The sequence below is a fragment of the Morone saxatilis genome, unplaced genomic scaffold, assembly GCF_004916995.1.
Source record: "Morone saxatilis isolate NCDOM2014 unplaced genomic scaffold, NCSU_SB_2.0 Contig8, whole genome shotgun sequence".
Taxonomy (NCBI): Eukaryota; Metazoa; Chordata; class Actinopteri; family Moronidae; genus Morone; species Morone saxatilis.
In genome coordinates, this window is record NW_023340257.1 from 22,060,858 (window position 1) to 22,075,297 (window position 14,440).

A 14,440-nucleotide genomic window follows, 5' to 3' on the forward strand; every position below is an offset into this window, starting at 1 on the left:
CACATTTGAATGAAATTTGGTGAAAGGTTAAAGCACGTCCTAGTGCAGAACCTGATCGAGATGCACATTGTCAGTTTATTAAAATGACTTGTTAACACCGCAAGATGGGGAATTCTTTGAATATCTGCCACAAACTACTACTGCAAACTACTTACTCGAATGAAAAAATCTGGCATATGTGTCTGTCTATTTTGCAGCGGATCCTGATCCTAATGAAATGTCAGACCATTTTAATAACAAATTTGCAGCCTTGTCGGAGGTGTGTGCTCTCTCAGTGCTTTCTTTTGGGGCGCTACCCTGGGCACTACAACTTCATGTGTCTAAACTTGAGACACATAAATATTTAAAGTAGCGTTTGAAGTGGGCACTATCTTAGCAGAGCTCTTACACATGATGATAAAACTCGCCATGCCTTGTTCTCTCTGGCAGGATGTCATGAATCAAAATCTGTTGCAAAATGGGCTTGCTTTCTGATGCCCATTTTTATTCTCGACACTGTTATCACTGTTGTGTTAGCTAATGATGCTAATGCTAACAGTTCTGTAGCAACAGAATCATATGCTAGCCCTTGTACCTTTTGAGCCTTATATTACAGTATTCCATATGGAATCCAGAGCAGGAAAAGCATAGTTTCTGATCACAGCCCTCTGATAGAGCCATATATTGAAATAGCAATATAATGCAACAATGTATAATGTCCACTAAAAAGAAAAAAAAAGAGGGAAGTGATTAGTTTAAAGTTGGACTTTTGGTATTTCTACTCTATTGTTAAAGCCATGATTGGCGTCTGACATTCAAGCATGTTATAATATTTCATTCATTATTCTGGATACTTAAACTTAAATCTAAATAGATGGGACATGGAGCATCCTGGCAGGCCAACAACAATGTTAAAAAAACATACCTATTAATATTATATTCAATTTCAGCCAATAGATCCTCGTAAATGTTACACACAGGTCAAGTGTTGAAGGACAAACCAAACACTGGCTCTAGATAGGGCCTTTCACGTTTTCAGCAAACGTAGTAGGAGAAACTACTACTACTACGGCTGACGCACGTTTCTCCTACACACTTTGAATAGGAGGGTAAGACGAAGGCGTTCAATTCACATTCACATCCTTTTAACACCATTGACTTTCAATATATACATATGGCTTTCCTTACAATATAGTCCAAGAATACAATTCTTACCGGTGGCCAATTCTCAAATCCTAAGTAATCCCAAGTATCCTTAAATGCACTATCAAAAGGTTTTCAAAGTTACTTCCATGTATCTGCAAGTTAATTTTCATGCAATACTGACACGGACTGACACTAATGGCTTTCTGGATGGAAATGGTGTGCCAAAGATTAAGCAGTTATGTAACTACTACAATGTTAATAAAACATGCAAAATCACGCATGGTCATTTAACTCCAAAGGGGGCACGCCTTGAATCGGCATGGCATGAGGTGGATGTGGCGGGATGTGTCATCAGGTCACAGCTGGATATACACCACTTGAGTTGGACAGCGCATTGAGATGAAACAAATGTGTGGGGTGTAAACTTGCCAAAAGGAAAGACTGCAAGAGTGCCAAATAACATACATCAAGGCAAATAATAATAATCATTTTGTAATTTTAGAGAGAAATTTAACACCATTAAGCTGCCTAGAAATTGAGCTAAACTGAGCTGTGCATTTTCTTAAACACTGACACTTGGATTAAAATTATTTGACATGTGGCAGAAATACACTGAAATAGAACTCATTTAAGAATTGTTTTGTTGTAATGATGCAATTTGGAAGTTAAATGAGCAGCAGAGAGTCTGACTATAGGTTTCCTGCTGATTTGATGGTCTGTGTTTGTTCCTTGGGGGAAACCTCAACATAAATAATTTAAATTAATTCAAAATCATCAGAATAATCAGAACACACTGATCACAGGTCACTCTCACTACTGTTATCTCCTCACTACTGTTTACGGTATCATTCCTTCTGATGACATGTGGGACAAAATCTTTGTCAAATTTGGGTCAGTGGGGATTTCGTTTGCTTTGATTTGGGAGTTCCTGACATGAACTGCTTTGACAGCCCCCATCCACCCCCCTCTGCTGTAGGCGTTATGTATCTGCGCACTGGTCGCCTACAGGGCGGTGGCTGCGCAAGCATGTCCAAGAGCGGGACGGTCTGTGGGGAGTTGAGGGAGTTGTCATGAGGAGACACTGATGCCTGGCTGCAGAGAGGCACCACACAGGCAACCTAACCTGCGTCTGATACCAGCAGCTCAACTTTGAATAAGCGACTACATGGCTTGCACGGTCAGTAATGCATACAGGCACTCCTGGAGAACGCGTCCGCACACACACACATTCTGCCTGCACTCACACACAGTGCGCAAACTGACCGTGCTGGAGACACAATCTAAACTCAAATGCAGCCACTGCTATATCAAAGAATTCTTGTGAAATTCACTGATTTAAAGTCATGTGTGAAATTACTTAAAAAAGGCCCAAAGAGACCCGACAGGATGACTTATAAATGATCGACTCAATGACACCGATCTCACACAACAAACAAGACGCACGCCACCAGCTGCTGTAACCTTTCGTGCATCCCTGTGTCAGCTCCAGGGGACATAACTGGATGAACAGACAAACAGGAGGGGACTGCAGGCGACTCATCTGCAGCCTGATGTTTTATCTGTCACTTAATACATAGGAAGGGCAACATCCAAGTTGTCTCCGATACAAAAACTTGTGCACCCGCATTCTGCTTTTCATTGCGCTGCACAATTCAACTTCCAGGCATTCCAGCACAGTCGGCTCTGACAGCAGACGACAGCCGTCCTCCGGCCAAAACTGCTGCGCAAACACGCATCATTTTAGAGGAAAATCAACTCTCTTTGTATTGAATACTTGCACTCACGTGTGACATGATCACATATGATCTTTACACTTCACGCAGCCACCACCTCCCCGCACACCACACCCGTCTATACAGCAGCATCCAGCGCTCACCTTTAAAGACGTCTGCGCAGAGGCTGTAAAGGATGAAGATCAAGTGCTGCTTGACGATCATATTCTTCTCTTTTCCTTCACAATTTTACGTCGAAACTCCACTCGCGTTTGTCTCTGTCTTTTTTTTCTCTCTTTCTCTGTCTTCTCGTCGGGATGGACTTATCCAGGTAAACGGCGCAGTTTCGGACTGACCGGAGTTACATTGATGAACTCTGCCTTTTACAGAGGAGTCCCTGTGTATTTTCGCAGATCCGGGGGCAGTGATTACTGTAGTGAAGCAGGACGGCAGAGATGCTCGTCGGCAAAGTGCAGCTCCTGTCTCCCTTTATTGCCTTTCTCTTTGACTCGCTGCAGAGAGCAAGAGTCCCGCCCACGCTTTTTGACTAATGAAGACGCTTCACCAATGGAGAACACCTAGAAATAGTTCTGATCTCTGGTAAACTGTCAAAACAATTACACCCTGTGACATAAAGGTTACTTTCTTACATGCATTTCGGGAGGGTAAATTAGTGATCCTGTGATCAGTTGTACAAGGATAACACACCACAAATATCAGAGCAGAACAATAAGTCTCTGCATGAATATGGTGATAGTTTAGGGCCATCATAAAAATATAATAAGGTCAGAACAGGCCACTGTGTACCACCACAGACCCTAGGCTCTAAAATGAAGTAATAATGATACTCTCCACTTCATGTTTTTGTCAGTGTGAGTCTTAACTGTGTGAGTGCAAAAATCACCATGCCAGTGATTTAATGTATTAAAATATGCTCACAGCTAGCAGAGTTAATTTAACACTTTTAGACAGTTTTGAACAGCCGCCCCAGAGTCATAACAGCTTTATGAGCAGACAAACAAGCCTGCAGTCAACACTAGACAACTCAAAATAAGTGTCACTGCAAAACTGACAGTTATTATCACTTGGGAAATTTTACAAGAGGATTTTTCTTGGAGTCTTGGAAATACAATAAAAAAACCAATAGCATGCAATAACCAAAGAAAGACCTGCATGTTGTGTGAAAAGGTGGCTGCTTTTTCTCAGAGGTTGTGACCTGGTGTCTGCGTGTGTGTCAGGAATCGGTGCACAGGCGCAGGGCAGGTTAATGGGCTCCTGGACATTGCTTTTCCTTCAAAGGCTCCTATGAGTGGTGCACAGAAATGAGCGTGACCATCCCTAAAGACAGAGGTGGGGTGGGGGGGGGGAAGCTGCAGCTCCAGCCAGGGATCGTTTTCTAAGCCCATCGCGAGGATTTTACACATGGTTTAACATGCTGCAGGTCGAATTTGGTTCAATTTTGCACAGTGGCCTTCCACGCCACTCCCACTTCAAATCAAATTGCTGACCTGGCCATAGCACCTGAGAAAAAAGCTGTGGTGCTAAAAATATATTCCAGGCTTTTAAATCACTGGCTTTTCTCGCAGCATGAATGGATGTAAATGACATGTGAGGCTCTGCCATTCATTATCTAAACAAGCAATCAGTTGGATCACTAATTTTCATTGCCAAACGAGAAATTAATGCGCCGTTTTTCAGCATGTTCAAATCCATTACAGCTTTTAATCAGAATGGATCGAATGGGAACCTTTTACTAAGAGATGTGCTCATTCACTTTTGTATGCTGATGCTGCGTTTTAGTCTTCTAACTCGGAACCATGCACATCTCTAATCCCTGTGGAACCATTGTTGCCTTCCTGAATTGTAAACCTTGAAGGACTGAGCACTCTTGTGTGACATATATTCTCTATACAACTCACTTATAATTCAGATCAGAACCATAGAAGGTCAATTACCATGAGGATGGTGGTAAAGAATCAATCCCATGTGTCCTCAAGGTCAATTCCTCGTCATTTCATTAGATCTTTGAGAGTAAAATTCTACTCATGCGCCTTTTAAACAGTGAGAATTTATTGACTATGTGGCTTCAGCGGAAAAGCACAGCATGCTGACACAGATCTGTAATGCAGAGGAGCACTTATCTGTGTGACATTATACTGCATACTGTTCTTTGTATCATTTAACATTCCCATTGCCAGATTCAAAAACAAAAGTTTAAGCTAAGATGAATAACATTTATATGGATTAACTTGGCACTGATAGCATTTAATCCTCCTCACTGATTGAAAAACAACTCATCCAGACACACTAGGTGCACAATCCATTTCAGGATGGGCCTGAATGACAGCAGTCGTGAAGGCTGAATGCTTTATGTAAATGGACCATTCCAGGTGATGAAGTACACACAGGATCAGGACATGAGTTATGTCAATCTTTTTGTCATTTAAGCAATAAATACTGTAAACACATTTCCCCCCAGGGATCAATAAAGTATTTCTGATACTGATTCTGAAATACTACACACTCCAGAATCCAGCGTTGTTATTCATTGTGATTGAGGTAATATTCAATCTTTCAAGAACTAAACAAGAGCTTCATACAACATTATACCCTTGGTATGTGCTTATCTTGCATAACATGTTTTTAAAAGTGGAGATTTCAAAGTAAAACTGTAGGATGTTTGTCTTTACTTATTGTACAAATTCTATGAAACCTTACAAAAAACTGAATCTACATTCAATAATGTAGAGGTCACTGTCACTGTCACTGTATGACAGTATTCTTCTGCTTGGATTGGATCTGTACTATATGCCTAACCAACAAGTTTATAGTTAATATATTGATAGCAACATCTATTTTGACCTATAAATAGCAAGAAATTACAGTACAGATGTTTGATGTATTTTTTAAGATACAGTATTTGAGCTAATATACTGTCTCTCCATTACATAGAGTGTCCATTAGAAAGCATTTACAAGTCTGTACATATCTTGATCACAATTATTTAATTATTTAATGCACTAATAGCTGAGCTTTATATAACAAATGTTTCTTTATGATGTTTATGTTAAAATATGTATACCAACTTTTTAATCCTCAGAAAAATGACTGATATTGATATCTATCTGAGATTTTTTAGCTCTAAAATCTCCTTTTTTTCCATTCATATTCATACTATTTTCTAATCAGCTGAAGCAGTGGACAAGCAAAGCTTAAACTACCTCAGTTGGATGGTGCTGTTACAGATTCCCATTAGAAACTTGGCTTTAATCAGAGAACAAACAGAAACAAAAGAGGTGAACTAATTATACATGAAGAGTTGAATAAAAACTTTAAATCCACCTGCTTTGAACAAGATGTAACTCTTACTTAATGTATTAAGTAATCACAGAAGAGTTATGCACATGATTGAAAATGCTGAATTAAGCAATGTGTTCCCTGTGTGCATGTGTGTTGTTCAGAAATACCATTAAAAAGCACAGAGATTAAAATGTTCAGTTTTCATATTAATTAGCTCCCAAAACACCCTTAATTAATTAATTCATAAGATTCAATTAAAAGTATCACTCACAAAAGCATTGCAGTTTGGTTCTTACCTTGAGGGAGTATTACAGTTGTGTTTTACACATTAGGAATACAAAGACTATCGCTGTGAACGCCTAGCCAACCTCTCATCCCTTTGTAGCAAACTACTAAATACATAATGCAAATGTTGTCAGTGAGATTACAACTTTTAATCCTATTTTTCATCAGACACATTTTCAAGCACTTCTGTCTCCCTCTGTTGACAGTTGTAAGTTTTATTTTAGGATGTAGTTCAGTTGCAGGACTTGTTAATGATTGTGAAAATGAGTCATAATTCATTCCAGAAAACTCTAACAGACATAATATATAATATTCTACTTGAGAATATAGAGCAGTCTTAGCATGTCATTTGTGGATGATATATCCCTTTAATTTGTCGTTTGCCTCATATTTTCTTGATCAAAGAGGTAGCAAATAGCAGCGTGCTTAAGAAAGATAGAATATTTTAATTAGTAGTTAGCTAATTTATCGCAAGGAGATGAGCACTAATATTTTTGGTCCACACTTTGAGAAATCATTGTCATTATTCTGCACCATGCTTCTGTGTAATGATGTGCAGCATGTGTTGCAATGCACTTCTTGAAGACACTGGCAGACAAGATGAAAAGGAGCATTTAGAGTCAATACTATTTCTCTAAATAATATGTATATATCACAGCTTTCCTGTATCACTGCCAATTATGATGAAAAGCATATTTTTTATGCCAATATTGTGTCAAAATAACACACAATTATTATTTCTACTGCCTGCAGAAGCTGTACTTGTTCAACTAAAGGTTGTAGAAACAGTGATACTGCTGTTCATGAATCTAAAGTGCCTTTTCACTACAGAACTGAGGGTTAAAGTTCAAACTAAAACAATAGCACAGGACTTTGTATACTACTCTCCATATGAGGCTGTTATAATCCAGTGCGTCTGACACATGTATGTTTTTTTTCTGTCAGTGCTCCACTGGGAAATAATACCTGCTCTCTCAAGCTTTGTACAGCTTGAACTTTAACAACGTGTTAAGATGAGAGCTTTATGTTCCTTGTGCCTTTCCTTATGCCTGTAAGAATATTTGCTATTGATGGCTGGTGGGAATACAATTCCATCTGTTTATTGCCTTATGGATGGGATTGGGAACTGCTACATTTGATAATGGGTTTTCTGTACCAAATAATATGCAAGTCAGCACTCTATGGTTGTCATTATAGGCAGCGGAATTAGAGGTAATCACTCCAATATGTTGTCTGGAGGTGCTATATGCACCAAATTAAATCAAGTATACACAAATAACACGAATACACACAGTGAGTCATGCCATGATTGTTGTACATGCAGGTTCTGATTACTATTTTCCAATAAAAGTGCAACCATATGTTCCTCAAATTTGATCAGATATCTTACCTAAAAATGCATTCTTTATATCCACCATATGCTGCAACCAAGCTGAAGAGTTAGTCAGCTGGACGACTGACAATCATATCAAGTGATTCAGCTTTTTGTGGCAATGTCACAGAGATGTAAGGAAACCAAAGCTTCTTTAGGAACATTAGACCTTTAACAGTAATTACACAAAGAGGCTTCATATTGGCTTCGTATTGGCTTCATCAAACATTCATGAAAACCTTTTGCACATTTTAATGGTAAAAATCTGTGAATACATTTAAGGGACGCACCAATATATCAGCCACATTTTGGTATCAACCTATCAGCAAATAAGATGCTTCACATTCACAAATAGCTAATTAATAATAATGAAATTTGTAGTTGAACTCAATATGTAATACATTTCTAGTTGAAATTTGAAGGAGCCATGAGTCAGCTGAGTAGTAGTCAACTCATTTCAGACCACATGTGGATCGAATCTTGAACTGAGGCCAAAACATAATTTTGCAGAGTAACTCTCTCATATCTGAAACACGGACTGACATAAAAGCATTTGTTTTGCTCTGAAAAGTTATCCGCATAGCTAAGCAAGTTGAAACAGACCCAAGGACATCCATGTTCTCCATTCAAACAATTAACCTAAAGTATGCTCTGCCACTCAAGAGTATTGAAAATATAACTCAACAAAATACAAGACGAAACCTCAAACTGTGTTTTAATATATAATGAGAGTTGAGATTTTTCTTAGAACACACTTGAGTATAAATATTTGCACAATATTCCCTAAAAGCCTTATTATCCAACATACCCTCAGTTTTCATGTAACATAACATATTACAGCTATGGCTGTGAGAGTGTTTGTGCTTAAGTAAAATATTTCAGCACCATTTGATGTAGAAGTGCTACAGTATAAGGATACCCAGCACAGTAACACAAAGTACTGTTACTACACATCACTCACATCACAGAACTGGGCAGAACTGGGCAGAACTGTAGTATGGCTCATTAATTGCAAATGAAATGTTAAATAAACATGGTAACACAACAACCCCCTATTGAAAGATGAGTCATGTTTGGGCCAGGAGAGGTGCATGGTGATTTCTGTATTGTTACTGCACAGCGCCAGGAGCGTGGAGCTGTAATAATTCAATCAATACTGGTCTTTTGTCTTAACTTTACAAACCAAGCATCTTTTCAAGGGCACACGCCACCCCCATGGGACCAGTATGGAGGCATATTCCAGCAGACGCTCCTCTCTCCACCTCTCCATCCTTGCCAATACAAACAAAAACCTAGTGCCCTGGTTATGCAGAGTGAAATGCTTTGTGTTAGGGCTCACGTCCACACAGCAGCTGGTGTTCTCACAGACCACTGCATGGAAAATGGGCTGATTTCAGAATTTAGCTGCCCATGGTGGATTTCTCACTCAGTGCTTATTGGGGCCAGAATCACTTTGATATGGACTTGCGCAAGATTTGAAGTCCCCAGTCTCAGTTTTGTTACGTGCTGGTCAGTGTTGCTGTTTACCACCATTATGCTGCTCTGACAAAAGCAGTCACATTGGCGTACAGCTATTTAATATTTGCATTTCAACTGAAGATTAAAATTTCGATGCGAGAGTTGTAATGTCTGGAAGAAAATGTAATTTCAAGCACCAAGGTCATTCCATCACATTAATCAAAGTCAAGAAAAACAACATTCAGCAGCTATAACATAAACCTAAATGATACTGATATTATAATTTTATCTGTCTATTGATGTATTACATCCAAATTTATGAAAACAAAACAGCTCCATCAATCAAAAATAAAAAGCACCACATCTGGTGTCTAAAAGCTTTTATTCATTATACACTAAATGAGAAACAATAAGTAACATGTTTTAAAAGCATTCCACAACTCCTTTAGCAGTCTAACACGGCAAGCATTACCAAAAGTTTTTGATACTTGGATAGCTGTGTTATACACAGAATTATGATGCCAGTGTCTCATAGCTCATCAGCACTCTCGGCACCTCCTTTGCTTATCTTTGCATAACTACACATCCTGGTCATGTTTCCTTTCTCCTCCTGACCATCTGTTCCCTGCTGCCAATCTTCTGTGCGTGCCAGCTTCTGCCTCTACATCCTCCCCCTACCGAGTCAATCTTAGTATTGATATCATATTCTCCCCCTCTCCTTCTCTCTCTGTTTCTGTCATCCTTCTGTCTTTCACACACACACAAGTCTAAGTATAATAGAGCTGCAAAACAGAAGTCTTGATAAGTATTGCAGTATGGCATATGCAGTTTGTGACTTGTGTCACACATCTTGAACTTTTTATGAATTGGAATATGGCTACTGTCAAAATTATAAACAATATTCTTTTTCAAAGAAAAATTCAAAATGTAGTTGCCATGACATATATTTCAGTTGTGATTGTGACTGTTGTAACAGTTTGTTATTTTTTTTGTTTAGAATGATAAAACACATCTTCCCATGTTTACCAACTGAACCACGCAGGCAACTGTTAATAATGTCATAATTATCATCCAGAGTTATGTGGTAAAACAATCAACACTGATAAAACTAACTAAAATAGCTCATGCTTAGGTTCTTACAGAGTATGGCAACTAATATTGCTGGAATTAATACCACAGTAGTTTTATAGTAATAGGTACATTACAACGTGGTAAGTATATATATGCAATATCATATACAAAATAATTAAATGTGTTCAAATGTAATAAACTGTGTTCCACTGGTATGTAGAACTTCAAAATCACATGCATACAATAATCATCATGATTTCACTGAAAAGTAGATGAACAGTAAAAGTTAATGTCAAAAGGCTCCATTTACTATGAAGTAACTGAGTATGATTGTTCTTATTCGGAAAAAAAAATGATGATAAAAATCAATAAACCAACAGTGGTTTTCTGTCTATAGACAGAGAAGCCAATCTGTGACAAGAAAAGGTTCAGCCAGCAGCTTTCTTTTAAAAACTACTTCAATTCAATTCAATTCAGTTGAATTTTATTTGTATAGAGTCAGTTCATAACAAAAGTTATCTCAGTGCACTTTTCAAATAGAGCAGGTCTAGACCGTACTCCTTATAAAATTAGCTGCTCAGTAGCACTTCATTGAACTACTGAGCGGGGAAAGAAATGATGGTCCCAGTGGTAGCAAGCGCAACTTTCTGTCAAGTTTTCTGTTAAAACTAGTTCTTCCCATAACTCTAAGCAAGCCCTCTTAATTAGGTTTCTTATAATTGGACTATGAGCCATTACCAAGTTCTGATGTGTGTCCATTCAGCACCATGTCTCTCTCTGCAGCTAAAATATTCAACTTCAAGATTGCATGTTGTCTAATTTAAAACACAACCTTATTTTCTCCCACAGCACATTACTGTACCTGTTCCTTGACAGGCCTCTACACTCACCACTTCTTTTGGCGTCCACTCCAGTGTATTAAGAACTCTACTGCTTGCCTCAGGCTTTTAAAGGAATGACTAATACACTATTTGCAAACCAGTGAAAGACTGCTGTAAAACATCTCTACCTAAACAGAGTGATGCATGTGGGTGCAGTGATACACTGTGGTCCACACATTTAACAGTGGTCTGCTTATTCTATAACATTCTGATCAGGAGTGTTTGCAAATATTAGTATGTTGTTTGGAAAAGGTTTACTCTGAGTTTGCTAAATACAAGCATCGGATATATAGAAGTTAAGTGAAATTTAAAAAAAAAAAAACTTTCCTAAGTTTTGTTTTGGATAAAAAGTGGAATTCCATCGGTACATTATGCATAACTAATACATAATTCATACATGGATAAAAATTTCATCAAGGAAACATGATGACTGAGGTACACGCAATTACAAGCTTTGCTCACATCAAAGTAAAATAAACTGATATAAATAAGTGATGGTACGCAAGGAAGCATGCATTCAGGCTAAGCTGTATAATGATGTTTTTGGTCAAGCGAACTACCCCACTGACATATTAATACAGTATATAACAGCCTGCTGATGTTTGAATTTTTACACTTAACCAAAATTTAGAAGTGCACTCATCTTTTTGCTGGTTCAGACTTTAAGATCTGTCTCCCAAACAGCTTGTCAGACCACAGCAGGGTGATTAGAGTGTGTGGCTGTGCTGTGTGCTAACCATGGATCTGTGCAGACCTGACAGGTGCCACGCCAGATCCATTAAGAGGCATTTGCACCTCTTCCCTAAAGTGAGTATTTCGATATGTCCTTTTTGGTCAAAACAAATCTGCCAGGGTGGCAATGCCAAACCCCAGAGGATACAGTGGCATTCTGCCAGGCAAAAACCTCACTGAAAATAATCAAATGACAGAAAAGACATCTTCTAGTTATATGTCACCCATAAAGAAACCTTTAGCATATTCTACTCAAAATATTTTACACTGGGTATAATACACGGTTGTACATTTACTTTGGTCCAGTCAACACATGTTTTCTCTCTGCACCTCTCTCTTTGTTCCATTTACAATTTCACTTTTTTCACTTTCACAAAGACATCTGGTTTAGAGGTGAATTAGCCTTTTCAGCTAATGGCTAATTCACCTCTAGAGTCTATTAGTCGGGTGCACTACCTGCTGTTTCTCAAACTGTGCTGCTAATTTTAGATGACTCTCTAGTCGCTGTACATGTAAAACAAGGTGAACCACAAAAACAAAAGCATACTTAACATCAAGCCTGTATTTCTATGCTACACACAGACAATGGAAGGAATTTGTAATGCCTCAAACTGTCGATCAAAATAGATTTTCCAATTTGTAATTTTCGTACAGTTAAATTTTTCACATTAAAGCACCAGAAAACAAAACTAGCCTTGCAGATAATAATAATTTCCCCTGGGTATTACCTTTCACTAACAGTGCAAGAAAAAAATCTTGATTAGTTCTCCTGTGATTTGTGTGGCGCTCTGATATATCTCATTTACTTGATAAATATTCCAAAACCTTTCACATAAAACTTTTGATTTCAGCAGTTTCATTTGACACATTGCATGCGCCTTTTTGCTGGTAGATTTTGATTGATTTCTCCAAATGAAATGTCAACATGTCATGGATCAAGCCAATTTCCCGATGTTACTATTGTTGCCTGGAAAATTGGGAAGGAATTCACCTGACAAAAAGAATGTATTTTTGTGCAGGGGTGAGGCAATACATCAAAATGCTGTGATTCTTTTGCCAGACAGAAAGCAAACACTGATGTTACTTCCAGCGTGCGCAGCATTTCATTTCGCCAAGGTATTTGTCAATTATCTCGATTCACTCTCCCGGTCTGTGCATGCAGGGTTAGATTCATGGTCTCGACTATTATGAGCCAGAAATCTGTTGTTTTCTGTGAGGTACATAGCAATGAGCCATTTCCAACTGTGCTTAAGTTTTTCAGATTCAGCCCTATGAAATGCACCCTGCATCACCCCTCATCTCATTTGAAATTATGAATACTTCAAGTGCTATAAACTATAACAAATCTAATAGTCTCATGCAGCACTGTGGTGGGGAGGGGGAGCTGGTTACAGCAGCTAAATCTGCTGCTCTTCCCCCAATCAATTAGATCTGTGAAATCCATTTCTCTTTGCATGTTTGCTCTTGTTTGCAATAATTACAACCTCCACCCCAAACAGGCATGATAAACACCCCCTGATTTAGAAGTGTTTGTTCAGATCGGAGGGACCTGCTGCTTGTCTTGCTGTTTATAAACCGTGGAAATCTACAGGGATTACACAGGCTCATCACCATCTGTGGCATTACTCCAAAACAGGTCTGCACAGAGAAGAGCCCTATCAGGGCACTGAGAGGAGGAGGCAAAGTCAGACTGACATAATGGGCTGCTCTCACCTCATCTGCAGAACAATGCCATCGCCATTAATTGGGCTGTTAGCAGAGACTCACACACACTCTCTATATATGGATATGTATTGAGGTTTGGACACTGATTTTTCATAACTATTTTAAATTAAACTACACTTTTTACCTCTTGTCACATACTTTTAAGTTGTTGTTTTCCCTAGTAAACCATTTAGAAAAACTAAACTTTGCTGTTTTTGAATGAATAAACAGTACTGATAAAGGCTAATTTCATCCTGTTCTATTTACAATATTTTCCTTTTAAGGAAGACATCTGATTTATTCTTGTTTCTTTCAATAGACATTCTATTGTTAGCTAGGATAAAAAAAACATTGTAAATGTCTCAAAACCATGTTGTCTATTCCATCAAAATCAATTGTTCTGTTGGAACAACTGTGACCTGCAGGATTCAAAACACAATAAAACTTCAGGAAACTTCCTGCATTAATATGCTTCTTATCAGATGGAGATCACCTTGTACTGATTTGTAGAGAGGCTTTATGAAGTCTACAAAATAACTTGACTTTTGATTGACAGCTTTAACAAATCAGACTCCAAATGCTTGACAAACACTGACAGTGACAGTTTTGGAGACAAAAACATTGACAACAATAGAACATTTTGCAACAACGGTGCCCAACTCAGGTATAAAACTTAGCCAGCGGGGTATCAAAATCAATCTTCATCATCTTCATTTTAGGCCTCAGAGTGAAGTCTACAGATAAACTAGCTGCAGATATGTGGATGCATTTGTATACAACCTGCATATTAATGGCATGCA

The 14,440-nt window shown here is 38.3% G+C and overlaps 1 protein-coding gene across 1 annotated transcript in view; it reads right to left on the reverse strand.

Annotated features, from left to right (window-relative positions):
- The window catches only part of cadm2b (cell adhesion molecule 2b), a 126,802-nt gene extending 123,489 nt beyond the window's left edge, over positions 1–3,313 (reverse strand). Inside the window, exon 1 of the mRNA XM_035679397.1 lies at positions 3,002–3,313. Within this exon, the coding sequence (XP_035535290.1) occupies positions 3,002–3,062 (61 nt within the window). The 5' untranslated portion in view covers positions 3,063–3,313. The remainder of the gene's footprint in view (positions 1–3,001) is intronic.
- Positions 3,314–14,440: the final 11,127 nt, after the last annotated feature.